The sequence below is a fragment of the Pyrus communis genome, chromosome 9 (genome assembly GCF_041283825.1).
Source record: "Pyrus communis isolate YQ-2024b chromosome 9, ASM4128382v1, whole genome shotgun sequence".
NCBI lineage: Eukaryota > Viridiplantae > Streptophyta > Magnoliopsida > Rosales > Rosaceae > Pyrus > Pyrus communis.
The window spans coordinates 7,698,939-7,726,200 of record NC_142573.1 but is presented as its reverse complement, the minus strand read 5'-3'; the positions used below and the strand labels follow the sequence as shown (position 1 = coordinate 7,726,200).

Here is a 27,262-nt window from a genome sequence, read left to right as displayed (position 1 = left end):
TAGAAGTGTCACTTAGCTCACCAACCGCCGCACCTTGTTTCCAGCGCAAAATTGTCTCAGCTGCGGTTGAGACATCCATGGAAGATTGAGATACAAAAGAGTTGACAGAAAGCTCTTTGTTAGGTTTTCTTACTTTGCGCCGGAGCTTCCTCACAGCTCGGTGAGGAATAAGGAGTACTTTCTCACCGGGCGTGAGGATCTCATTAGGTTTAACTACCGAGTCCCAGGGCCGCCTAAAAACCTCAGGCCTAGCCAGCAAGAAAGAGGGGTGCTTCTCCAGTATCTTCGCCGCAGGAGTAGCCATGTAGTACTTCTCAACACCTCCACCGATATGGACGATCTTCAAGGTAGAAGTACCGTCCTCCTCCACCTCCGGCTCTGCTTCTGGGGGTTGCATCCGCCGTGAGAACGGTCTGAGTTTACGGTCGTTGAGAAACTTATGGAACATGGTGGCTTGGCTATTGTTCTACATAGTCAGACATCGATCACACTTGGCTTCCTTTTAACACAGTTGACATCGATGAAAACAAGAACCAAAACTTCGTAGTACGCCCCGATTGGGCCAGTTGGAAGTTAACAACGTTAAACAAGTAAAAGGTCAAATGCCAGGAAAGCGAAGGATAATCCGCGGACCGATAGGGTCGGCTACCGGCAGGCATGTTTCAAAGAATAGTTTATACTGTCGAGCAGGCACTTAGGTCACGCCACATCAAACTCATCGTACTAAATTGAACTCACCTGGACGGGCTATCCGATCAAACGGCATCAAACTTTGGCTTCTCTGCCATGAGCGCCGGTCGATCATACCACCAATCAAGCACGACGACGCTGTTCAATCATCAAGCTCTTTGGTGTGCAGAAACGCGTCTGGACACAGAAGTCAGCATGTGGAAAATACAAAGAACGTACGTAGCACATATCAGAAGGTGAACATTCGGCACAAATATTATCTGAATTCAGTTGCATATTTCTCCATCCAACACAAAGTATTCGACTTGCAAGCCTGCAAACTATGAGAAGCATCATCGAAACCCGGGCCGGCTAATAGAATGGACATGTTTGCTTCTGTTATACCAAATACAACAGTTCAATACAGATGTTTCTCGCTATCAAAATTCACTTTACAGGTAAGACAGCAGGAAGACGAGGACAATGGAATGCAAAAAATTCTTCAGCAGCCTATAATCTTACCTTCCATAACCTATAAGACCTCGGATATAAAAGAGAGAAGGAAAGAGATTCTCACCACTCATCGGCAAATTCTAAGTTCAAGAACTTCAAAAAGTAAAGTAGAACAAACTGAAGGGAAGAGGACAGATAGGACTCGAAACTACGAAAACGGAAAAAATGGTAACACCATAAAGCAGCGCAAGAAAAAAGACGACCTGCCATGCCTACCCTGACTAGCTAAAATGGTCAATATCAGTTACAGGTGGACTGCACCTTTTATGTCCTTAAAACAATCAGAAGATACTCTCGGCGAATTCCTTTTTTTTTCCAGCCTCCTTCCACAGATTTACACTCAATCTAAGCCAACTCCGTATCTTCTTTATGCCTCTCTCCACCCAAACTAATTGGAGTTGCCCAAAATAATTTCCAAGATATTCTTCTTTCGAAGTTTACAAAATGTTTCAGTAGTTACTCGGCCAGTTCATTTGTGCATGTTGAGGCTGTTGATAAACATTGCCCCCAGGTCCCACCATGTCAACAGCCCCGGCCATGGTCTGGGACTGTTGGAGAAGTGGATGAACAGTTGCTGCTGTTACTGCTTGCGCAGGGTGGTAGAGACCAGCAAAGGTACCATGGCCAGCCTGCGTTGGGGTGAAAGTCACATGCTGACCCTGAGGAGGAAGGTTGTAAAACGAACTTGTTAAGCTGGATACGTCTCGGCCAGGTGCTGCAACCCACACAGAAGATCCTTCACTCTGTAGAAAAGCAATTTGTAAATATCATGCAACAATGATTTCGGTATCAAGGGGAAAATGGCAGGACTTGATGCACTAAGAAACACAAAAGATGGAAAGCCAGCACTCTACGATACTATAAAATATTACCACTTAGCAATGATTATCTTTTACAGATTCATAAGACGGTAAATTAAAAAGTACACAACCATTTGCAACGTATTTAGTTATTTACTATTTAGAGAACATTAACAAAGAAGAGATAAAAACATAGATAAAGTTTTATTTTCTGTCAGGTATCGAGAAAGTTAACTACATTGAAAAGTTAAAAAAAAAATCAATCATATCAAACTTAAAGAAATCTATTCAATAAAAGGGAAAGCGAGTATTCAATTAAGCTGTCATGTTAATATAAATAAAAACAAAATATACAAAAATTATAGCTAAAAAAGTGCATTTGAGATATGTGCTTTGTAAACATCCTACTGTTCCTTTCTGTCAAAATAAAATTCACCAAGGTAGCAAACAAATTAAGATAGATCACGCTCTAATCTTTTACTACAAATATATTTGACATCACAAACGAGGGAAAAGATAAACACCAACCTGCTGTCCCGTGATGTATACATTATTTTCCTTGAACTGAGATGAGGCAAGATCCTCATTAGAAGTAGAGTTTCCTGCTGTCGTGGGAGCACTCTGATTATAACCAGCCGGGGTAGAACCAGATGGCCCATAACCACTTCCCATTCCCATATGAGCGGAGTTCCCTGTATTAGTCCCTGTTTTGTATGGTGGAAGTGAGTATTTAACTCCTGCGGCTGCTGCTGCTGCTGACGGAGCTGGATACACACCACCGGCTTGAGGTTGCTGAGGAAATGCACCATTGCCCAAATATTGGTGGATGGCTGGAGGTGGAACATAGAATGGGGAAAAGTAGTGACTGTAGGGAATATAGTTAGGAGGATAATGAGATAAGTGCATCCCAGCTGGTGATCGAAAGACAGGAAGTGGCTGCTGAGTGCTTTGCACAAGCCCAGGAGCCTGTGTCACCAATGGTGTTGGGCCGGTTGCAGATAGAACCCCGCCCTGAAAATAGGCATTAAATATCATCAGAATACGGGAAGCATCTTAAAAAAGCAACACGTTACTTATGTTCATCCACACATCACGGAAAGACAGGTAAATACATCCATAAAATAACCCTACTTCATCCTATCTAAGAAAATGAGCTACTACCAACAGAGAAATTTATTACTAATCCTGCCCGATGAAGAGCAAACTCCAACATACACACATTTTTGCAATATCGTTCACAAGTATATTCTAGGCCCACCATAGTTTTTCATGATAAAAGAAAAAAACAACTGAATGGACTACTAATGTCAACATCAGATATTTACGTGCTTCAGTATGCCACCTTTGTTCCATTCTTACATGTATCTTTCGTTGATACTTGACAATATGAAAAAGTTGCTATTGTCTAACATCAGATATCTGAACAACATAAATTTTAAAGATTAATAAATTAATCAGGTGTTATTATTGGTGATTTCCCTACACACGGAAAGAATTACGACTTAAAAAAATATAATTTAAGGCTCACTTTCGTAATGACCATGTACATTAAGATGAAATCTACAGCTTATGCCCGGATAGGCTTCTTTATAATTTTCTCACTAAGAATTACACCTAGCAGTGAACACACATTAATCAATCCAGAAAAGTCGGTGCTCAAATTTTGGAAATTGCAACCGAGTCAAATTAAGAATTAATCGATAACAATTAAAACTATAAAGATATGGTACCGAGGAGACCTCAGACAATGTGGTTACATTACAAACCATCAACTCTCTTAACTTTGAAAAAAATGAAGGTGCTATTAGTGCAAACCTCTTGGGGAGACTGAGAACTTTGAGGCAATACTGCAACATTCCCATTGTACTTGGTGGAAACCCCAGGAGAAAGAAATGGAGAAAGGCGGCCATCACTATCAGCACCTGAGCGGTAATATTGGGCATAATAACTTGCTGGGTCAAAGGGTGGTTGCACCTATTGACAAACACAATTAGAGCCACTATCAATTGATTGCAAAATCAAAGAAAATTATATTTGCAAGGAATGTAAATTCATATTTTCACACCAGATCAGGCAGAAAATGTTTCACATCAATCAACATGTGAACTTTTAAATGTCACTGGACATTTAAACTCGCACTCCAACTAATTCAGATCAAGGGTTAGTTAAATTGGCTTCTAGACATAAGAAATTAAAGCCATGCAAAAAAATATAAGCAGTTACAATATGGCTATATCCGATAGTATAGGAAGCTTAGGTTTGAGAACGCACTACAAAGCCTGGAAGGCGGGAAACATCACGTGATTGAGACTCAGAGTTTTCAAATGGTGCAAGCTGACTCCCTATAATTGGGGGCACAATTCCAAAACTGTAGTTCGGAGAGGTATGAGCCACCGAGAACTGATGGCCTCCAGACGGCAATGCAGTGTCATGCTTGGATTCATTGTGTCCTGCGGCTGCACTGGATGATACTTCCCCCTCACCAGATGATATATTTTCAGATACTTGAGGTGATTGCGGATGATCAGGATAATCACCTTCATCAGCAGTGGCCAATGCATTTTGATTGCTGCATCCAAGAAGAAAGGAAAACAAACAGTAATAAATTAACATCACCACAGGTTCACTAGAAGATAATAATAAAAAGAATATACCACACGGTCCACACTAAAGATGGAAATACAGGGCTCAGAAGCATGTGTGTTTACTGATAGTACACTCTAATGGTTAGATCCAAGCACAGGCTTAAACAAAATGATGGAAGCAGGGAAAGGGATGGCTTGCAAATGAACTTTATTGGATGAATTAGGATCTGATAAAGTTTGTTAGTTCACCACTAATCCCAAAAGCGTAAGCTCTTAGAATTTGGATCAACAATTATTTTATATTCTAATATTCACCCTCAAATATGGGACTCTTTCACATACTAAACCCCAACATGTGGAATTCAGCTTATATTGGGATGTCGCAATTGCAGAGATCTGAACTCAAGATTTCCTACCAGGATAAGGTTTGGAGCTTTACTGTGATTGTGAAAAAGCTTTAGTTGGTATGGAATTGGTCAAGAATTTGTCTCAACCAAGGTCAAAGTTCAAACACAAGCCAATTAAAAGCAGACTGACAAGAGAACATGCTCCAAATATCTGGGGCAATGATTCAATCTTCTTTATCCATAAAGTTCCTTGCAAATGAAATTGCATCTAACATAAGCATCATGCTAAAGTAAACTAAATAATGATCACTACAAACCTTGAGGATTGTTCCTCCACAGATTCTTCAACAACCTGAGAAGTCTCAGAGTGAGGTGTTGAGTTCTTATCACTCTCAGGAGAACCCACATAGCCAGTACTTACACCAAACATAGCCCCAAAACTTCCAAAACTCAACTTGGTTCTTTCAGATTCTGGAACATGTATGTGATTTGGAAGAATAACTACTTTGCGCTGAGGAAGGTGTAATTCCTCTAGCTTTCTCTGCAGTTTTGAAGTTGCTTCTTCCGAATCAAGGACTCTTGAAACCAGCTGTGACTGAGAAGGGGCCTCTACAGAATCGGCAGAAACCTCAGATGCAGGAGCAGCACCAGCTGTTCCCAGACCTTGAACAACAGCAGAATTGATTGGTTTCGGTTTCCACTCTTTATTGGTACCAACTGCTGAAGACAGAAAAAAAAAGAAAAAAAAGAAAAAATTACAAAAACAGAGAAAGTCCAAAGCTATCATAAATTATTAACCAAATAAGAACACAGCTAGTCATCAAGTGTAATTTTTCTTGAGAAAACGTATGTACCAACTTAGGAACTATGTCTTCTACGTAGATTCCTGTTGTAATTGATTTCACTTTTCCATTAGTTAGAAATTCACCCTGTATCATGATACCGATTATCTCCAAATTTATTGACAACTGCACGAACTCTGATTTCTTTCTTTGCAAAAGAGAAATAAAGCATCTAAAAGTGAATTAAGCAATAAGGACCAAAGCAGAGAGACAAAACTCTATTTTGTCAAGCAGCTAACCATGGGTCTCTTTCAGAAGAATGTCAGTCAACCATTCTGACCACGACTAAGTTTACCTTAGTTAAGCAGATACTGCTGGGCAAAAATCAGAAGCCACAATTAACACGCACATAAGGACCCAAAAGTTCAAGGATGATTGTCAATGTTTTGAATGCTTCAAACATATAAGAACAACTCCAATACTAAGCTGAGAGTAATAGTATAATGCAAAATAATATCAATAAAATAATAAAAGCAAAAGGTAGGCCATCATATTTTCCTCCCTTTTCCCTCATTTTTGGGAGAAAGTTTGGAGGTGAAGTCTAACTTTTAACGGTACCTCTACGCCTCGTTTGATAGAGAGGATTGGCTTGGGTAGGACTATTCACTATATTGAAGGCATTTTAAAGGAAGAAATAAATGACAAATTCCTTATTGTCCAAGTTGAAATGGGACAACTATTCTTCATGAGTAACCTTCAAGTTGGACCAAATAATGATTTGTCATTCATTTCTTCATTTAATACCTTTAATATTATAAATAGGCCTACCCAAGCCAATCCTCTCTATCAAACAAGGCCCTAATGTCTGAAAGAGACCCGCATGACCTCTTGACAATTTCAAGGACACAACACAATCATTATGACAAAGAGCATATAGGATTTTATACTTTCACACACTCACACACAAACAAACAAACAAAACCAATATCATACCTTTTTGAGTGCCAATCAATTGTTGGGACCGGCTACTGTAATTAGATGGGGGCCGACTCCCGGAACCACCATGAGTTGATGCAGATGAAGAGTGTGAAAGTTCAGAATGCTGACTTTTCCCAACTCCCTGTGTCTTGCTTGCCACTTTTACTTGTGCAGGAGAACTACCAACCTCTGAAGCTGTTACATTGTCATCCAAAAATGCAAACATGGGTTATAAACTTATAACCGACAACTCAGTACAAGAGGCGGAGGGGATAGTCTTTGAAACTAATATTCTCAACAGTTACATTTGACTCACCTGCAGGATGATGGCTCCCTACTTCACATTTAATTGTACCCACAGAACCTGGGACCCATGAATCATTAGATGGCACGAGTGCTGGATCTGAAGAGGAGAAACAAGCTGCCAATGTAGATGCTGGGGTTGGCAACACTGAGCTGCTACTGGAGCTTAGGCCAGGCTGCTCATGCAAGTCCTCATTGCCGTATTTAATGTTGGGGGTTTTTTTTGCATCCACTGGGGGGACCGAACTACCCAAATTATCCCCAACCGGTGACAAACTTATTTCAGGACCACTTCCAGCAGATAAATGGGAGGGATGCACAGCACTAGTACTTCCAAAAGCCACATTGGTAGGCCCATCGACACTTCTCTCTTTATTTTTTGTCTCACGAGAGGGTGGGAAAGAGGGAGAAACACCTTTCTCGGCACCCTGACTGGGTCCATTCTCTGTTGCAGGACCAGAATTTCTGCCACCACCAGCATCTGACAAGAAGTATGCAGAAGAAAGTTAGCTTGACTGGTATGACTGATATTGGTGGCACAATGAAAGTCAAACTTTTGGAACAGTTGAGCAGCATGTAAGAAGCATTTTGAAATCTATTAAGTGCACTCATATAATTGTATTGGTAGAAGAGGAAAAGAGAATTTTCCCTTAATTTCATACAACGCATGGCTAGAGACACCAAGAAAAGAAAAAGGTGTAGTTCACACAACTACGCAACCTTCTACCGGAAGTGTTAGAATAACACAAAACAAATAGCAGTTGGATGAAAAAGTTTATACAGTTATAGTCAGTAGACAAAAACATAACATTTTATCTTAATCAACAAACACATTCGAAATTGATATAATTGAACCAAGATGTTTTGCTAGGGTATAAAGAAAACATACAGGGAATATTGATCCCGACACAAGATCTAACTTGAGCGTCACTTACCATGTGGCATATGACGAGGTGCAAAATTTGCCCGACCGCCCCTACTCCCCCGTCCCTGCCCTCCAGGTCTCCACCGGGACTCTGCAGATTCTTTGTTGTTCAGATTCTGAAAGATAGAAGACAACTAATTGGTATTCAAAATAATAAGTACCAAAAACCAACTCAGCATACGTGTATTGAAACCACATTATAATTTTGTTAAAAAAAATGCTTGATAATAGAACATGTTAAAAATTCACTACCTTAGCCACCAGTTTCCCAAATTAACTGATTTGGCTTATGAAAAAAATTAAATTGGGATTAGAATTTCTTACCTCTTTTCTTTTGTCACGTTTCCTTTTGACCTCATGAAATGGATCTGCATACTCATACACAAAATTTTATTTCAGTTAAGAAAAAAATAAACATAAGGAGTAAGAACAACAAAAATGTTAAATAACAATAACCCTTCACATAGAAGAGATAGACACAGATACATTAAACATGGTATCACCTTTGTTCCTTAGAAGCCACTACATAGAAAGTGCACAACAACATACAATCATGAATATGAGAACCTAGGAGAATAATATATGCAATTGTATGCAAAGATTACAAGTGGAAACTTCGCTTGATGTGTGTGAGTGTGTTCCCACACTGCAGTTCAACAACAACCAGAAGACAGAAAACTAACCTAAGAAGCCAACAACATATTATCGATATTCACAGTAATAAGATTTGACAAGTTCCATCCATCACAACAAAGCCAAGCTATTTCTTGCTACATGGTTCTATAACATCGTTATTAGTTTCGCCAGTCTGCTAAAGAAAATACTATTAAGAACCTTTTATGTATATCAATTTTACTGAAATTAATAACACAAAAGTGTGAGCAAAAGTTCACCCCAAATATCCATCATAAACCTACACTACCTTATTTAGAACACTCACAACTCCAAGGCAAGACTAGACTAGAAACCACTCCAAGGCAAGACTAGACTAGAAACCAGCTAAAGTACGGTGGAAAATCCCTACGGATACAACTGACCACAATGAAGCCAAAAATCCAACTCTATTCCAGGGATCCTTGAACAAACCTCTGAATAGTCTTAAAAAAATCCTCCTATTTCTCTTCATCCAAAGGGAGAGTGAATTTAGGAAATGACAAAGCAGATGACTTCACTGTGCCCAATGCAACTAATTTCTACAAGAATGTAGCTTTCAAAATGTTCAAACCGAAACGACAATGAATCCTAAACTTACTTTCCTTTTCACCTTCTTCTCCGAATCTCCAAACAGAGAACGTGTATTCAACTTCAATAAAAAAAATGAGTGAAAGCTGTAGGCTTGTAGCTTACTTCTGGACCCCAAATATAAACGTAAGTTTAATGTAAAATAGAGACCCTAATTTTACACAAATGCATCTCACTGTTGCCGTAATCACTCCGAATTGCCTGACCATGATTGCTAAGAACCAACATAGAACCAGCTCAATTCCTAATGATATCAGAATCCAACTAAGCCGTCATAAAAGTAACACACAAACAGTGAAAACCCATTACAGCACATCAAAAACCCAACTGATTTCCCACTTCCCACATAACCAAAATAAAAAATCAAATCAAATCAAACCCACAAAAAAAATCACCAAACCAACACGACCCAAAAGAAAAAATCAGAACTTTAACGCACGGATCATGCCAAATCACCAAAAGCAAAACAAGGCAATCCCAAATTAGAAAAACGAGCAAAGGAGAAGCAAAAGCAGAAGAACAAAAAAAAAAAAAAAAAAAAAAGACACAATTGTGGGTTACCCTGAAAGAGAAGCTGCTGGGCGGTCTCGTTAGGATCCATGTTGCATTCTTTGAGCATTGCGTGGATTTCCTCCTCACTGTGATTGCCGGTGATCTCCTTGATGTCCTGGATCGTCTTCCTCACACTGTTGGGGATTGAAACCCTAAGCCCAGCGCCACTCATGGTTGCAAACCCACAAAGCGAAAGGACCCAGAAGACCTGGAGTGTATGTGAGAATGTGAGAACAGAGACTTTGATGGAGTCTGACCAACAACAAAATAGAGAGTTCGATGGAGGAAAAGGAATTGCTAGGGTGAGAGGATTGGGGCTTTTAGATGGCCGCTATATAAAACATGTACTGAAATAAACAAGAAAATCTCAAAGGGGAGAAAAATATAAGCTTGGGGCTTTTAGTGATCTGTGACAAGACAACAACAAGAAAGAAAAGGGGGAGGAGAATTGTGAGAGAGAGAGAGAGAGGGGAGAAAGGGAGCAGGGAGCTAATGAAAGTGTTTTTTGAGTGTAGGCTTTTGGTTTATTTGCCCTTTTCTTAATTTTAATTATTTCTGAAAAAAAATTATTCAACCATATAAATGCACTAAAGTCTCTCTCACGTGTGAATAAATTTTGCCCTAATATTAGAGATTAAGTGGCAATTTTTTTGTGACTTAAAACCAAGTCTGGTATTTTTGTGACTTAAAACCAAGTCTGGTAATATTCATCAATACTTTTTTATAAAAGATATCAGGTTTGAAGCTTGAAATTAACGAGTTCAAAACAAATTTATTCCTCCAGACGCTTAGTGAGAGAATGGGGAGTTGGGGGAGTGGTTTTCTTTTTCTTTTAAAAAAAAAATTGTTAGAAATGTTAAAATCACTTGTTGTTGATGTTTAAACAAAAAACAGCAATTTTTTTATAAAATTACATTACTGCCCTTAACTTTTTTGTTATGATAGAAGACTAAATAATCATTTCATCATTTTTTAGTTGACAAAGAGAGTTCTATTAATATATAGTTTAAATTACAAAAGGGTTTATGAATGCATTATGCACTTTTCGTAATGTATGTGATCCCGAATTCAATCATAACTTTTTTTTTCTAGGTTGAGTATCATACCACTTATTTACATTTAGATCTACAATATACCACCACCTATAAGATTTTATTCTCCCAACAAAATGATATTCTATACTACGTTGATACACGCACAAGAAGAGCCAAACTCGAATTCAAGAAGAAAGACATTCTCCTAGCTAAACCTAACTCAAATATGTGAATACTTTTTTTAATCAAAATAACTTCATCAGATTGGAAAAATTCAAATACTACAACTAAAACAACAAAAGCCTAAATGGGCAACAAAACCAACGAGCCCAAACAAGCAAAAGACGAAAGCCGCACAAACAACTAAAAAATATGCATCACTCAAATTAAGCATGATCATATTTCAAGTCCATAAAAACGCATATAAACTGAAAATCGTAAACAACTCATAAGTCTGAATGAAAACTATACAGACTTAACAACTTGATATAACAATATATTTTTTTTTTTTTTTTTTTTTGAACACCAAAAACCATATCATAAAAGGCCTACAGAGAGGCAAACATACATACAATAAACAGGCAGCGACAATGGGAAAACCACAAAGACCCCTCCACCAAGTAGAGGTGTCACCCCTGGCACCACCAATTCAAGTTAATGAGGACAAGGTAGTCCGTCATTATTCAATACAAAGACCAACGAAGATGGGGGCCTAACGACCCAAACGACATCACTCATCTCCGTAAAACCACTCGATGCAATCTTGTGAGCCACGCCATTTGCAGAACGGGGCACCCAAGACCATCGACAATCAAAGAACTTCCCCCCCAATTGTTTAACCCGAGCCAGCACCGGGAATGCCTCCCAACTACCCCTAGACAGCGAACTAGTTAAACAATTAATCGCTTCAAGGGAGTCCGACTCAAGAATTACATACCTTACTCCCAACTCGTCACCAAGTTGGCACCCGTACAGCAACGCATAAGCCTCCGCTGCAGCAGCAGAAGGAGCAGATATAGCATACCGCGCTGCAGCCACGAATTTTCTTTCCATGTCCCGCGCAATCAAACCCACAAATCCCATCTTTGAGACCTTGGACCAACTAGCATCCACATTAATCTTCACAAAAGGAGAGGCCGGAGCACACCACCGCGCCACCTGGGTACCCCTTCTCCCGTCACCCCTTCCCCTAACCCCAGCCATTGCCTTAGCACCAAGAAACGAGCTCATAGCCGCAGAAACATCAGCCAATACTTTTAAAGGGTTAACAGACATCCCTTTGAAGACAAAATCACAACGAGCTTTCCAAATACACCAACAGGTATAAACAATATACGATTGTCTCCACGTTGTATCTCCAAAGTTGCATAAAGTCGAAGAGAATACCTTCTGAATCCATTCCAGCCAAGACGGGAGAGAAAGACGATCCAGTTTATACCCCAAAGCCCCACCAAACCAAATTGGCTCAACCCAAGAGCAAGCAAGGAAAATGTGCTCAATGGTTTCATCATGGCAGCAGCAAATAGGACACGTAGAGTTCAGAGAGGACCGTCGTCGGTACAAGGCTTCCCGAGTAGGAAGACAATTATGCATCGTAAGCCACATGAAATGTCGCAACTTGGGGGGCACCTCCAGCTTCCAAATCCCCTTCCAAAACGCCTTGGGAACCCCACGAACAGAAGGCCGACGCTTGTCCCGCCTATCCAGTGATCTACCTTGCAGCCATCTATAACCCGACTTGACCGAATAAGTACCGTTCTTACTCACATCCCAGATAAGCCTATCATTGCGACTTAGATCCCCCAAAGGTGTCTCCTCAATAGCCTTCAAAGCCTCCCCCGATATGAAAGGTTGTAAAAAGCTAAGATTCCACCGCCCCAACTCCGGACAGATAAGCGCACTGACCCTTAAACTGGGAGTAACCGCAACCTGGCCAACCGGCACCGGATGACCAAGGGGCAATGAAGGAAGCCACCTATCCTGCCACACCCTCACCTCCTGACCGCCCAAAATCTGCCAATGGGAACCCTCCTTGATCACGTCCCTGCCACAGATGAGGCTAGTCCATGCCCAAGAAGCCCGACCACCTTTCTTCGCATCCCATATCGAGCAATGGGGAAAATACCGGGCTTTCATCACCCTAGCCCACAGCGAGTCCGGTTCCGTGATTAAACGCCAACATTGTTTAGCAAGCAGAGCATCATTAAATTCCATAAAGTTTCTGAAGCCTAAACCACCCAAGTCTTTTGGCAAACCCAAAACCTCTTTAGAGACCCAATGAATCTTTTGGGCTCCTTCCTTGCAACCCCACCAAAATCCAGCCACTAACGCATCCAATTCCTGACAAACGACGGCAGGGAATTTGAAAATGCACATTGGGTACGCCGGAATAGCTTGGATAACAGCCTTAATTAAAACCTCTTTACCGGCACGGGATAGAGTACTTTGTTTCCACCCTTGAAGTTTTTCCATTACTCTTCCTTTCACATAAGCAAGCCCACGCTTTTTCGACCGACCCCAAATAGCAGGGACCCCCAAATAAGTCCCCGGATAGCTAACCACCGTCATACCCAGGGCATTCCCCATCTGATCTGCATTCACTTTCGGAACATTTGCCCCAAAGAAAACACTGGATTTCTCCAAATTAACCTTCTGCCCAGACGCCACACAAAATTTGTCCAGCATATGTTTCAAATTCCTGCAGTTTTTCACATCTGCCCGTAGAAACAGAAGGGTATCATCCGCAAAGAAAAGGTGAGAAATTACGGGTCCGGATCCACCAATCTTAACACCCTCCAATCTACCTTGGTCCACCGCACCCTGAATCAGTTTTGAAAGAACTTCCCCCACCAAAATAAATAAATAAGGAGAAAGAGGATCCCCCTGACGGAGACCCCTCGAGGGAGCAAAAGACTCACCAGCCTGCCCATTTAGAAGAACAGCGAAACTCACCGACGAAATACATCCAATAATTAGCGATCTCCAACTACTACTGAACCCCATTCTTTCCATTACCGCATCCAAAAAGTCCCATTCAACCCTATCATACGCCTTCTGCATATCCAGTTTAATCCCCATTTCAAATCTGTTCCTGACTTTCCTTCCCTTCAGATAATGAAACATCTCATGGGCTATGCCAATGCAATCCTGAATTTGTCTACCCGCCACAAAAGCATTCTGAGATGGAGATATGATTTCAGGCAATAATACCTTCAACCGGTTAGCAAGAATCTTTGACAGTATTTTGTACGAATAGTTACAAAGGCTGATAGGCCTGAACTGCGACACAAATTCCGGATTAGGGACTTTGGGAATCAGAACTATGTTAGTCTGATTTATCAATCTCGAACCCTCGACGTCTTGAAGCAACTCTCTAACCAGAGCCGAAACATCTTCCTTCACAATCTCCCAGTATGTCTGATAGAAGATCCCCTGGAAACCATCGGGGCCGGGAGCCTTAAGACCTCCCATATTCCCAGCAGCCTCCTTTATCTCCTCCTCCGTAACCAGTGCAGTTAGCGCCTCATTCATTTCTGTCGAGACCGAGGGATTAATGCAATCTAGCAGCGACCCCCAATTACGATCCCCTGCCGAGCTAAAAACTGAAGAGAAATGATTATCCACTAAATGGCGTACCTGAGACGGATTTTCCACCCAGTTTCCATTTTCCGCCCTAAGCTTCACAATCTTATTTCTCCTACGCCTCTGAAGGGTTGAAGAGTGAAAAAACTGGGTGTTTGCATCCCCCTCCCTCAACCATTTTACCCTCGATCGCTGGCACCAATAACTCTCCTCTTGGAGTCTTAACTCATCAATCTGCCGAGATATCTCCCTTATCATTTCATAGTTTGGACCCCAGTCTCGCTGGAGTGAATCTAACTGTGAAAGAAGATCATGGATCCTGCTTCCCCTCCCCTTAAATTTGGTACGATTCCACCTGCTCAAACGATATCGACATTCGTTTAAAGATCTCACCCACCTATTCACAGGGCTACCATGATGCCGCCGGTCCCAGCACATTTCCACCGTTTTCTTGCACTCTTCCTCCGAGACCCAAAACGCCTCAAACCTGAACATCTTTCTTCCTTTCTGCCCACAGATATAGAACTAAGAACAATTGGGCAGTGATCCGAGGCTAAAACCGTTTCATGCATAACATGGGAGTTCGGCCAGAGTTGCTGCCACTTTTCATTCGCCATGACCCTGTCTAATCGCTCCTCCACCCAATCCCCTTTTCTCAGCCCTCTCCACGTGAATGTTGGTCCATTGAACCCCAAGTCCATCAACTGAGAGGAAGACAAAAACTCTTCTAAGAATCTTGGTCTGTTGTACAAGACCTCAACTCCTCCAGACTTCTCATAATCCCACAGGAATTCATTGAAATCCCCGCCACAAATCCAAGGTATATCTGTGGGAGTAAAATGGTTAACCATCCATTCCCAAAACAGATTTTTCTCCACTCTATACGACGTTCCGTACACACCCGTAATCCGACTCCATTGCGTTTGCCCTTTAATTCTCATCACAGCATCAATAATATGCTTGGACGAAAAGATAATATTAACCTCCAGATTGTCCTCCCACCATAAACTCAATCCTCCAGCCATTCCAATTGGCGAAACATCAAAGCCATGTAAGTAACCCAATCGCCTCCTCACACCTAAAATTCTATGATCTTTCATTTTAGTCTCTGATAAAAAGATCATAGAGGGTCTTTTTTTGCAAATAAGCCCATGGAGAGCCCTGACTGTCGTTGCCGACCCTAGCCCACGACAGTTCCAGAATATATAACTCATGGCTGGCCTGCGGCTGTTGAAGGCCAGCCGCCACCGCCCCGAGCCAACTTGCCCGCCTTCTTTGTCACCAGCCTTCCTTTAACAATATCCGACTCCCCTTCCATTACTTCATGTCCTCTATGCTTCTCACTTTTTTCTTCCTTATCTTCACCCGTCGTATGGACTACTTGTTCCCCCAATAGATCTCCTTCCTTGCAATTTAACCTCCTCCCTGTTTCTACCACCCTTCCTTGGTAATTCTCTTCCGTATCCGGGCCCTTGAATTTCTTCTGTGGAGCTTGAGTTAGCATATTATCCTGTGCATCCCCACTTCTTTTACTACCCCATAATGGTTCATCATCCTGGGCGGACAGAAAGTTATTGCCCCCCTGGACCTCGCCCGACCTTCCTTCACCCACTGTTTTAATGCTCTCCATTTCTGAGCAGGAAGACGTATCCTCTGCCACCCCCCGCATTCTTCTACGCCATTTTTTTTGACCTGTGCCACGACTCTGTGATGCTCCCCCTGACTCCATGGTTTGATTGCACTCCATTCCTTGAGCCTGCAAATTCCGTAAACTACTTTGATTCTGTGCAGCCGTGATGCCTGGTCCGCGCACCGCCCCAGCCTGCCGGCGTTCCCCCCTGCCCACATACTCCACTTTCTTCGCTATCGCCACCTCCCTTACCGGTTGTGCCTTCATCCACTCTCCATACGCCACCTCCCCATCTCCAGACATCTCAACGGAACATTCTGTATTGATATGCCCGATCCGTCCACACCTGTAGCAAAAATCTTGAAGCCGTTCATACCGGAATTCCACCCAGGTTTCCTTATTTGAGTCCCTTCGAATCCAGCATCCCTTAAATAATGGCTTCTCCATATCAACTAAAATTCTGATTCGCACAAATCCACGAGCGTGTCCGGGATCCTCCATAGCTATAAATTTCCCAGCCTCTTTGGTTACACGCTGCACGTTCTCGACAGAGGCTAAGCCCAGCGGAATTCCCCTTATTTGAACCCAAAATGGAACAGCATCCAGCTCCAGCTCCTCCAAAGCGAGCTCCGGAGGCCATTTCACGACAGAGAACACCTTTTTCATTACTGCCCAGGGAACTTGCTCAAGGATTTTTGAGGCTACATTTTCATCTTTGACCGAAATAATAAAGACATTCTCCCTTACCCATTTTATTTCCACCTCACCCAATTCTTTCCACGCCGCTCTGAGAATATTCCTGACTCCCCACTTGTTCAATGGTTTTGGCGTTAGGACTTTCCCAACCAGCTTAACTCCCTGCTCCATGGTTGATAAATCCAGTGTTTGGTTCAATTGAATCACCAGTTCATCCACTCCATTTTTCGCCATCACAAAGGAACAGCACTGCCCCACACGGCCAGCCTGAGACGATGAAGAATGCTTGACTTGCTGGACACAAACTCAGAAACACACAGATAAGCACCCCGAATACTAACTGATTTCTTTCTTCTCCTCCCTGTCACCAAGACTTTCCATCCACTGATCCTGCCCCCTCAAACCCCGACTGACAGAATTAAAACCCCCCAACCCGATTCAATTTACCCACCCCATTACTTCTCGGAGAGAGACACACTAATTAGAGACAAACCACCCCACCCCATTCCCCCTCGAAGAGATATTCACCCTAGTTTGAGAAACCCCACCCCCTTCCCTTCACCCTAATCCCTTACCTTGGCCAATATTTCTTTACCCAAAATGAACATATGTTCAATTATTGGAAGAAACCAAAGAGAATAAGTTAGTAATAGAAAGCGGAAATTGTCAGACAGACGACTTTTAGGTTTTATAGCATTATCAAAAAAGTAGAATATGGTCGAGCATTGTCTGCATGCCTCATGCTATTTCATGTCATCCCCATAATTATTTGTTCCATTTTCATTCTTTTAGTTATGTTTAGGTTGTTGTTTATTATTATTTTTTTTGGTTAAAATAACGGGATCAAAAATCTCAAACAAAACTAAGAAACAACATCCGAACAGACAAAACGAGCCTTGAAAATCCATAAGAAATCATTCATCGACACCATCCTAATCCACATAGGAGGATCATGAAAAATTCAAACCCTCATATCCATATCGCAGCCCCATCTAGCTAAATGACTAGCAGCATAATTTTATGATTCAACAGATGATGCTCCAGCTGACCCATTATATTTCTGCAACTCCTCAAAATTGTATGCAAAGGATGAAAATCATTTGTTATATTTTGTTTAATCAAGTTGACAACACCCACTCAGTCCATCTCAATAATAAGTGTAGATATACCTTTGTCCAAATCAAGCTTAAGGCCAAAACGAAAACTCCAAATCTCTGGCTCCATAACACGTCCTTGCCCCAAATTAGTAGAAAACCCCCTAACCAAACTCCACCATCCCCAATTAGTTTTGTAATGTGTTTGGTTTTAACTTCAATTTGCTACTCAGTACTACAGTCTGGTGGTATTGATCTTCACTTGTAAGTGAGAGATCTTGAGTTCGAATCTCGTATGGCGAATTTGATACCAAATTTGAATGCCCATTATGTGGCTTAGCTGAACTTCCGCTTCCCTTCAGTATAAAAATATATCGTTGTATTAAAAAAATTCAATTCAGCAGGTGATTAAGTTTATTAATTTCTATCCATTTTGCATGCATATTTTCACTAAAAATGTACAAAATATTGATAAGGTAAAATGAATTTTGCAGATTAAATTACCAATATTAACCTAATGAAACAACACGGATGAAAATACAAAATATAAACAACATCAACGAAAGTGAAAATTCAAATAACAATATGAATTATTAGTGCAATTAGCCTTTTAATAAAAGTGCAAAACATTATATGAATGTAAGAGAATTAAAAAGGTTAATTATTTAGCTTATCCTAAGACCAATGTAATCCGAATATACTTGAGTTGTTAAAAAGGTACGATTGCCATGATGCATATTAAAAACAATGGGATTAATATATATACTTGGGTGGTGAAGAATATACACGACCACAATGTTAATCTATCTACTATTAGCAAAGATAATGTTTTTAAGAACGAAACTCTTCATAGACTCTCTGTCACCTTATAATTTAACGTTAATTCACGTGCCAACATTATAAAACAGTATGCTTAAATATGAGGTGATAGAAAATTTATAGAAGATCTCACTTTAAGAGAGTCTCCTTAGCAAGTTCATACTACCTAAAAAAAAGTCCTAAATCATGCAATAATGCCCTAACTTTAGTGGTCAACTTTACAAACTATATGATTAATTCGATAAATCTTTTTTTCTTTTTCTTTTTTTCACCAGTCAACTTCTTTAGTTTGTGTGTTTGACCATGTGTCCCTCTTTCATGATTGTTTTAAGACAAATGGGTAATTAGCCGTGCAACAATTTAAACTTACAAATTAAAAAAAAAAAAAAAAAAAAAAAAAAAACGAATGATATTATCTACAGTATAAGTGTGAGGTAGTGGGCTAAGCCTTATAATTGGTTAGCAATAATGTGATTCAAATTCGCATTTGACGGAAATCAAACTAAGAAACAAACAAATGTGATTTAAGTAATGTAATGTTGAGCTTAAGTCAAACAAATTGAGCTACAGACCTGAGCCGCCAACCCGCTTGTTTAAACGTATTGACATTAAAAGGCCTGTTAATAAAATTAGACAAAAAACAAAATTGGTCAGTGTTTAAGAACGCAAGGTCCAATATCAAGGCCCAAGACCAACCCAAGCTTTCTACCATTACCGCCTTCAATCTCTCACTGCAGTTTCATATAGGGATGTGGTATCTACGTCATTTTTACTTCTCACACACTCCTTATTAATTTCAGTTCATTGATCTCTTCAATTCATTAGATTCGACGATTGCAAATATCTCTTTAATTCATTAGATTCGACGATTGCAAATCAAGAGAATATGTGAAAAGTAAAAATGGATGTGGAGATAACACACTTCCATAGAAACTAAGGTCACCCTTGTGGTACAAACTAATGGGATTATGGGTTTTCAGGTTTTTTTTTTTTTTTTTTTTTTTGTAATTATTTTTTTATAGGGTAAATTATCATAATATTTTTAATGTATAAAAAATTATTTGTTTACCACGTGGCACAAATTTGGCAACCACGTCAGTTCTTAACAGATCAATGAATGGAAAATGTAACGAATGTATTATCTTGAAATTAAATATGACTTGAGGTATGAAAGTGAAATGTTTTGAAGATATTGTATGAGGTTGCAATAAACCTCAAACTTGAAGTGGTAAAGTGTAATTTAGCCATAAATTAACATTGAATGGAGGTAGGACCATCAAGGTCCGTGCTACATCGCGTGTGGCCTCTCTGTATAAATCGGAAAGCCAAGATCTAAGAATTAGCAAATAATTGACACCTAATATTAGGTTCTATAATCTAAGAATTGGCACATAAGTGACACCTAATATTAGGTTCTATCTTATAAATATCTTTTTATTTTATTTTGGAATAAATTACATAAAACTACTTTAACTATTGGGTCAGTCACAGTTTCATATCTCATCTTTAAAACATTTCAATGTCATACCTCATCTTATAAATTTGTTGCGATTTCATACATTCCGTCAATTTGTATTCTTTCGTTAAATAATGACGTGGCTTGAGACGGAGCCCACTATCTATTAAAAATTAATTAAATATTAAAAACTAAAAAAATACTTCTTTTTTTTTTTTTTTTTTTTGCATGGAGGACCCACCCCTTATCCCCTTCACCCTTTCTTCCCCATTCGCCCGTGTCTCTCTCATATCACTGGTGACCACCTCTCTCTCTCTCTTCGGTTTGAGCAAGCAACCCACAGTCTCTTCGGTTTTGTTGCATCTGCATATGCCATCGTCGGGCACCGTCTTGTACACCGTCCCCAGACTCCATTTCCCTAACTTCTCCACCCGCTCCCTCTGTTCACCTACACCTTCTAATCGTCTTTGAGCTCCCACTCTTCCTCTTCCTGCTCTCGGTCCCTGCTATCAAGCTATAACCGCTGCAATCTCTCACACAATATTGGGCCACAAAGAACCTAGCAGATATCACCTCCTTCGCCGCTTCGTCTCCTTCATCAATGTTTTCAGTTCATCTCCTGCAACCTCTTTGCGTCATTCGTTTGCATCATCTCATCATCTCCAATCTCTCTCAGAGCTAGCTATTATCCCCAAATCAATTGAAAGTTGAAATCCTAAAATCTAAAACTTTCTTCGAAATAGGCGAATTCGAAATTTAGGGTTAGGGTTTGGATGGAATTGGGGTATTTTGTTTGAAATTGGTTACAGGGATTAATTTGGTGAAGGTGATGGATGTGTAGATGGAGGGGGAGAAGGAGGAGCGCCATGCGAGGGAGGTGGAGATGGAGGAAGAAAGGGCGGCGAGAGGTTCTGGTTTTGGCGTTGAAGGAAGGTTGGGAGGAGACACGAGTGAATGGGGAAAAAAAGGTGAGGGGGATAAGGTGTGGGTCCCTCATGCAAAAAATAAAAAATTATTAAATGATTTTATTTTTTTTAGTTTTTAATATTTAATTAATTTTTTAATAGAGAGTGGGCCCGTTTCAAGCCACATCACTATTTAACGGAAGAATTGACAGACAAGCTGGCGGAATGTATGAAATTATAACAAATTTGTAAGATAAGGTATGACAATGAAATATTTTAAAAATAGGTGTGAAACTGTGACTGATCTAATAGTTGAGGTAGTTTTATGTAATTTACCCTTTTATTTTTTTAAAGGAGGACAACTGATGGTAAACCAATGTTATCCACTCATTTTGGGGGCCATGAAGACTTATAGAGGCATTTGAGTATTCTCTGGCCACAAGTCTGGCTTCCATACCAGCAATGAGTTTTGAACTCGAGGCATCTAGTTTTTAGTTTTAAAAAAGCTTCGTAATCCGTCATTTACCACTGAAATCTTACAAATATCATTTATAAAAAAAACATTGAAGAAATAGAAAATTTGACATCGATAGGTATCAAATTCGCAATTGAAATTTTTTCGAAGAAAAAAGAAGACAAATAGCGAAGTATTACAATTTCTCTTTCAACATAAAAAATTGCAATATCTTGGTCTAATGACAGGGTAATGTAATCGCGCACGTGCCACTTCTCAAGACGCCACTTGATACGTTACGTGTGACCTCTGCTTGATCAATATGCCGAGTTGCTAATCGCTATCCCTTCGCCACGTGTCAGTAACTAGACATTGGAAGATTTTATTTTATTTTTATCTTTGTTCGTAAGCATCCGATATTCTGGAAAGGGATGTGCTATTGGAAGAATTTATTTTATTTTTATCTTTGTTTGCAAGCATCTGATATTCTGGAAAGGGACGTGCTATCCACACACTCTTTTTTACTTCTTATACATTCTTGTTAAATTCTATCCGTTGATATTTTTTAATTCATTTAATCTGATGATCGAATTCTTGTTAAATTCTATCCGTTGATATTCTTTAATTCATTTAATTTGATGATCGAAAACAAAAAAAACGTGAAAAAAGTACAAAAAGTGTGTAGATATCACATCCATTTTGGAAAATTTGGAGAGCTTGACCGACAAAACAAAATCCCGAAACCACCCCTCACTGAGATTGGTCATCATTTCAAAGTCCATTAATTCAGAGGCGTCGTTTTCATAGTTTTGATATAAATATGTAAAGGCAAAAATCAGAGCCCAACCATCTGTCTCACTGCCACCACCTTCAAAATACCTTGCTCTGCTTTTTTTTACAAGCTCAAAGATTTTGCCTCTACGATTGCGTTCGGCTTCTTCGATTCCGGAGGTGTATTTCGGGATTTTTTTTCTTCACATTTTTGGTTGAGTCTCATTTTTTTCTTTTTTTGCAGTAATTGATGTTATTTTTAACGGGATGTGTTTTGTTGTAAGATTTGTTTTAATTTTTTATATATATTCAAGGTTTGATTGTTTCTTGTTTATGAAGAATGGTTTAGCGTAATATTGTATGGATTTTGTGGCAATTGGGTTTTGTTTTTGGTGTAATTTTGTGTTGAAATTGTTGATTTTGTTTGCTAATAGTGAAGTGGGTGTTTGATCATGTTCGAGTGATCGATTGCAGCAATTGTACATGATGGGCTTTGGATTATATGTTTGATTTAATACTGGAAAAAGAAAGATATGAATTTTCTGACATCTGGGTATTGATTAGTGGAGTTTTTTTCTTCTGAAAATTAGTACGATCAGAGTGTGATAATTATACCTTCGGGTTCATAGCGTTTCGAATGGAAGAATTCATGTGGATGGAAGTTGTTTAGAGTTAATTCATTTGTTATTTGTGTCTGTGAACGTCACTGAATTGGCCCTGTGGTTTCTGTAGAAGAAAGTTAATGAAATTCTCTTGTCGATCAGTCGATGGTGATGCACTTCACTCGTGTGCATTCCATGTTAGGCAAAGTTGAAGTGTTTTAAAAGTTTATGAAATGTGATATACACGGAACAGTAGTAATACGCACAGATTAGTATGTCTGGAAGTCTTTCTAATTATATAATTTATTTCCTTATTTAACTGCTTGTAGGCTAAAATATTGATGACATTACTCACCGATGCCTTCTATTTTAGGTAACCGTTCGCTCTATTCAGGAAGGAGTAATTTCATATTAATAAACGTTCAGTGATGGAGGATTCTGAGAAAATTGTGTTTAACTCACCGGTGCAAGACGGTATGGTTGCTGATGATCACTTGTCAGTTCTGAAAGGCTATGGAACTTACGGCATTGTTGGTGCTGTTGTTGTTGCCGTACTTATACCTGCATTTCTGGCCACCGTGTTTGGGGGGAAGAAAAAGGGGAAGCAGAGAGGAGTTCCGGTAGAAGTTGGTGGTGAGGCAGGTTATGCAATGCGCAATGCTCGGGAAACTGAGTTGATTGAAGTTCCTCAGAAAGGAGCCACAACCATGGCAGCCCTTTTTGAACAATCTTGTAAAAAGTACTCACATAACCGATTTCTTGGAGCAAGGAAGTTTATTGGAAGGGAATTTGTTACAGCTAGCGATGGAAGGAAGTTTGAGAAGCTTCACATGGGAGAGTATGAATGGCAATCTTATGGAGAAGTGTTTGATCGTGCTTGCAACTTTGCATCTGGGCTTATTAAGTTAGGTCATAATGTGGATACCCGTGCAGCAATTTTCTCAGAAACCCGCGCAGAGTGGCTTATTGCCTTTCAGGTACCTTTCATAATTTTTTTTTATGTCTGCCTTGTGGTGTCTGTTTTCGTTCTTGGAAATTTCTTTATTTTATTGTCTAAGGACTTGTGAGTGCACAAGCAGTTCTTAACTTATGTTGGTTTTGGATTCCAGGGATTCTTCCGGCAGAATATTACCGTTGTCACTATTTATGCTTCACTAGGAGAGGATGCGTTAATTCACTCCCTTAATGAGGTGTGTGGCAAAAATCCCTGCTTTTCTATTCTTTATGAGTGTATTAAATTTATTTAACCGGCTATTGTATGTTTATCTATAAAGACTGAAAATAGAGAACATGGATTGTCCTCATATAGAGCTTTTGTACTTTGACAGACCCAAGTTTCGACATTGATCTGTGATTCCAAGCAGTTGAAAAAGTTGGCTGCTATAACCTCAAGCCTAAACACTATTCAGAATGTTATTTATTTTGAAGACGAGGGAAGTTCAGATACTAGCGTATCTGGAAGTATGGGCGATTTGAAAGTTGCATCCTTTTCTGAAGTTGAGAAACTTGGAAAAGAGAGTCCTGTTCCTCCAAGTTTACCGTCCAAGAATGATATTGCTGTTATTATGTATACAAGTGGAAGTACAGGTCTACCGAAGGTTTGTTTCGCTAGCCCTTTATTGCAAATTTATTGTTTGCTATTTGAGCAGTAAAGCTGATCCAGAATATGGTCTTGTAAATCTTTCCATTTGGCTATCTGTGTTAAAAACTTGAGTACTTATTATGATCTAAGAATTTTTATGTGACAGTTCTCAAATCATCGTTAATTGAATAATGTAGTGTGAGATATCCGAACATGACTACTTATTTTCTAATACTTTATTTTCGTTAACATGATATTGTGCGTAATGATATAGGGAGTCATGATAACCCATGGCAACATTTTAGCCACTACTGCAGCGGTTATGACAGTGGTTCCGAGTCTGGGTAGCGCTGATGTATTCCTGGCATACTTGCCCCTGGCTCACGTTTTTGAACTGGCAGCTGAGGTAGCTTTGTTTTCATATTTGTATTACGTTAGTACTGTACATGTGTTAAATTGTAATCATGCTGTGTTTGTCCAGTCTGTGATGCTGGCTGCAGGTTGTTCAATTGGTTATGGTTCGGCATTGACTTTAACAGACACTTCAAATAAAGTTAAAAAAGGAACCAAGGGAGATGCAACTATGTTACAGCCAACCATCATGACAGCGGTTCCTGCTATTTTAGATCGTGTTCGAGATGGAGTTCTGAAAAAGGTGAAGTGTATACTATTCACCTTGTATGCGGTTGTTAGCATCTTTTATACACCCCATATAGGTTGAGCTTGCACTAATCACTATGGTGTATCACAGGTTAATGAGAAAGGGGGCCTTGCTAAGAATCTTTTTAATCTTGGGTTTAGACGGCGACTGGCAGCTGTAGAAGGAAGCTGGTTTGGGGCTTGGGGTTTGGAAAGTATGTTGTGGGATGTCGTTGTCTTCAAGAAAATACGCTCATTACTTGGAGGACGCATTCGTTTTATGCTCTGTGGTGGTGCTCCTTTATCTGGTGATTCACAGCGATTCATCAATATTTGCATGGGGTAATTGCTCTTGCATCTTGAGATAACCAGATAGTTGGAAGAATAACCTATTTTATGTTATTTTTCCTTCGATATTAATGCCAATAGTTGAAGCAAGCACTCTATCTGATCAAGGAAAATGAAATTTCATGGCAGGAAGTGCTTCATATGCTTATTCTAATATTGGTAACAGAACACAATATGTCCAATGGGTTAACATCCCTTTGTTTACAACAGTTAGAATCAAAATTAATCTTTCTACCGTGTTTGGATTAGAATCTATGCCTATTCTTCTAGTTTTATCAATATGTGATCCGTATTGTCACAAAGGTTTTGTTGATTCTTATCGGATATGCAATGTATTTAGTTTTGCATGCCATTGTTTTTTAACAGGGCTCCTATTGGGCAAGGATATGGTTTGACAGAAACATTTGCTGGAGCTACGTTTTCCGAGTGGGATGACACAACTGTGGGCCGTGTTGGTCCTCCCCTTCCTTGTGGGTACATTAAGGTATGTTATATTATTAATTCCTGGAAAAAATGCTGCAAGTTTATAATCAGAGCAGGATGTTTAACAGGAGAGAATTTACTGTGTGTCATGCCCAGCACATTTTTCCGTTATTCTAGCTTTTGTTGTCAGAATACCGTCCTCGTTTTTCTAATGGGATGATATATCTTCGTATGAGTAGGAAAATGTAAGTAAATAACAAGAGAAGACATGATGCTGTAAATTTATCAGGATTTTGAAGAGTTCAGTATGACAGTTATCCTTATTTGATAATGCAGCTTGTTTCCTGGAAAGAAGGAGGATACTTGTCATCAGACAAGCCTATGCCTCGTGGGGAGATTGTAGTCGGGGGATACAGTGTAACTGCTGGTTACTTTAAGAACCAAGAAAAGACTGACGAGGTGTTTAAGGTGAATTTCTAATGATCCTGTACGTGTTTTTGTGTGTGTACATGTATTGCTTCATGATCGTCATTCCTCACAAGCGCTAATGATTGATGACTCATTACATGCTGCAGGTTGATGAGAAGGGTATGCGCTGGTTTTATACCGGAGACATTGGAATGTTTCATCCTGATGGATGCCTTGAAATTATTGATAGGAAGAAGGATATCGTTAAACTCCAGCATGGAGAGTACATTTCCCTCGGCAAGGTGCCTTTACAAGTCCTGTACTATTTCTGATAAGATGTCACCAGACGGAAACACTCCATAATTCATTTCCTCTGGGATACTAATTACATTGGTCACTGACCTGCCTGCAGGTTGAAGCGGCGTTAGCATCAAGTAATTATGTGGACAACGTCATGGCGTATGCTGATCCCTCGCACAACTACTGCGTAGCTCTAATTGTCCCTGCATGCCAGGCCCTCGAGAAGTGGGCCCAGGAAGCCGGCGTCAAGTACAATGATTTTCCCGAGCTCTGTGAAAAGGCTGAAACAGTCGGTGAGGTTCAGCAGTCCCTCTCCAAGGTCTGTTCATCTCACCTTATTGCCTAGTAGATGATTTCCCGGAGTCGAGTCATTTTGTTCCGTAAATAAATTTCTAGCATCTTTTGCAGGTAGCAAAAGCGTTGAAATTGGACAAGTTCGAACTTCCTGCCAAGATTAAGTTGGTGCCTGAGCCTTGGACACCGGAGTCCGGATTGGTTACCGCTGCTATGAAGATTAAGAGAGAACAGATCAAGGCCAAGTTCAAAAACGAGCTAAACAAGTTGTATGCGTGAACGAGAACGGCTAATGTCTCCTTTACTCTGTTGTGCTATATTTTTCTTTACGACTTGATTTTTTGTTTGTTTCGAACTTTTCATATATTTCAGTAATTCGATCCCTGCTATTGCAAAGGTTTTTAAGTTCGTTGCGGTGCATGTGGTTAAATGTAGGGTTGGATTCGGTTCCAATCCGTTCGGTTTTTTGCCAAAACCAAAAACCGAACCGAAATTACTGTTTGCTTCGGTTTTTTTTTTTTTGTAAGTG

The 27,262-nt window shown here is 39.9% G+C and overlaps 4 protein-coding genes across 6 annotated transcripts; 1 reads left to right on the top strand and 3 right to left on the bottom strand.

Moving 5' to 3' along the window:
- Positions 1-1,042: 1,042 nt before the first annotated feature.
- On the bottom strand, positions 1,043-10,216 carry LOC137740148 (GBF-interacting protein 1-like). Of its 2 annotated transcripts, none has more exons than XM_068479963.2 (10): positions 9,706-10,216; positions 8,227-8,270; positions 7,913-8,018; positions 6,991-7,458; positions 6,690-6,869; positions 5,232-5,631; positions 4,254-4,551; positions 3,798-3,956; positions 2,511-2,993; positions 1,043-1,925 (listed from the first exon to the last, which is right to left on the bottom strand). In XM_068479963.2, the coding sequence occupies exons 1-10, from the start codon at positions 9,866-9,868 to the stop codon at positions 1,632-1,634; spliced, it is 2,595 nt and encodes an 864-aa protein (XP_068336064.2). In that variant the 5' UTR covers positions 9,869-10,216; the 3' UTR covers positions 1,043-1,631. The 2 variants fall into 2 exon arrangements, with proteins under 2 accessions (XP_068336064.2, XP_068336063.2); XM_068479962.2 differs by having other exon boundaries at positions 5,232-5,634; positions 9,706-10,207.
- Positions 10,217-11,384: 1,168 nt separating this feature from the next.
- LOC148694160 (uncharacterized) lies at positions 11,385-15,412 on the bottom strand. Its single transcript, XM_088700637.1, has 3 exons — positions 14,888-15,412; positions 14,710-14,819; positions 11,385-14,667 (listed from the first exon to the last, which is right to left on the bottom strand). The coding sequence occupies exons 1-3, from the start codon at positions 15,410-15,412 to the stop codon at positions 11,385-11,387; spliced, it is 3,918 nt and encodes a 1,305-aa protein (XP_088556763.1).
- A 110-nt stretch (positions 15,413-15,522) lies between these two features.
- On the bottom strand, positions 15,523-16,872 carry LOC137724715 (uncharacterized). The gene has a single exon (XM_068463433.2). It carries the CDS (start codon positions 16,870-16,872, stop codon positions 15,523-15,525), a length of 1,350 nt encoding a protein of 449 aa, XP_068319534.2.
- Positions 16,873-22,032: 5,160 nt separating this feature from the next.
- On the top strand, positions 22,033-27,141 carry LOC137739079 (long chain acyl-CoA synthetase 8). Of its 2 annotated transcripts, none has more exons than XM_068478561.2 (12): positions 22,033-22,317; positions 23,113-23,716; positions 23,849-23,929; positions 24,068-24,337; positions 24,596-24,727; positions 24,803-24,976; positions 25,073-25,302; positions 25,675-25,792; positions 26,068-26,199; positions 26,307-26,441; positions 26,552-26,758; positions 26,848-27,141. In XM_068478561.2, the coding sequence occupies exons 2-12, from the start codon at positions 23,168-23,170 to the stop codon at positions 27,010-27,012; spliced, it is 2,193 nt and encodes a 730-aa protein (XP_068334662.1). In that variant the 5' UTR covers positions 22,033-22,317; positions 23,113-23,167; the 3' UTR covers positions 27,013-27,141. The 2 variants fall into 2 exon arrangements, with proteins under 2 accessions (XP_068334662.1, XP_088555572.1); XM_088699446.1 differs by having other exon boundaries at positions 22,216-22,351.
- Positions 27,142-27,262: the final 121 nt, after the last annotated feature.

Excerpts from the sequence above, each read along its gene's own strand:
- LOC137740148 (XM_068479962.2), bottom strand. The coding sequence starts at position 9,868 with ATGAGTGGCGCTGGGCTTAGGGTTTCAATCCCCAACAGTGTGAGGAAG. Across the intron at positions 8,019-8,226 it reads AACGTGACAAAAGAAAAGAG|AATCTGAACAACAAAGAATC; the intron begins GTAAGAAATTCT and ends TCTATCTTTCAG. Across the intron at positions 5,635-6,689 it reads ATTGATTGGCACTCAAAAAG|CAGTTGGTACCAATAAAGAG; the intron begins GTATGATATTGG and ends TTCTGTCTTCAG.
- LOC148694160 (XM_088700637.1), bottom strand. The coding sequence starts at position 15,412 with ATGAAAGATCATAGAATTTTAGGTGTGAGGAGGCGATTGGGTTACTTA. Across the intron at positions 14,820-14,887 it reads AACTCTGGCCGAACTCCCAT|AAAGGAAGAAAGATGTTCAG; the intron begins GTTATGCATGAA and ends ATCTGTGGGCAG. Across the intron at positions 14,668-14,709 it reads CATGGTAGCCCTGTGAATAG|GTGGAATCGTACCAAATTTA; the intron begins GTGGGTGAGATC and ends TCGTTTGAGCAG.
- LOC137724715 (XM_068463433.2), bottom strand. The coding sequence starts at position 16,872 with ATGGCGAAAAATGGAGTGGATGAACTGGTGATTCAATTGAACCAAACA.
- LOC137739079 (XM_068478561.2), top strand. The coding sequence starts at position 23,168 with ATGGAGGATTCTGAGAAAATTGTGTTTAACTCACCGGTGCAAGACGGT. Across the intron at positions 25,793-26,067 it reads TTCCTTGTGGGTACATTAAG|CTTGTTTCCTGGAAAGAAGG; the intron begins GTATGTTATATT and ends TTGATAATGCAG. Across the intron at positions 26,442-26,551 it reads AGTACATTTCCCTCGGCAAG|GTTGAAGCGGCGTTAGCATC; the intron begins GTGCCTTTACAA and ends ACCTGCCTGCAG.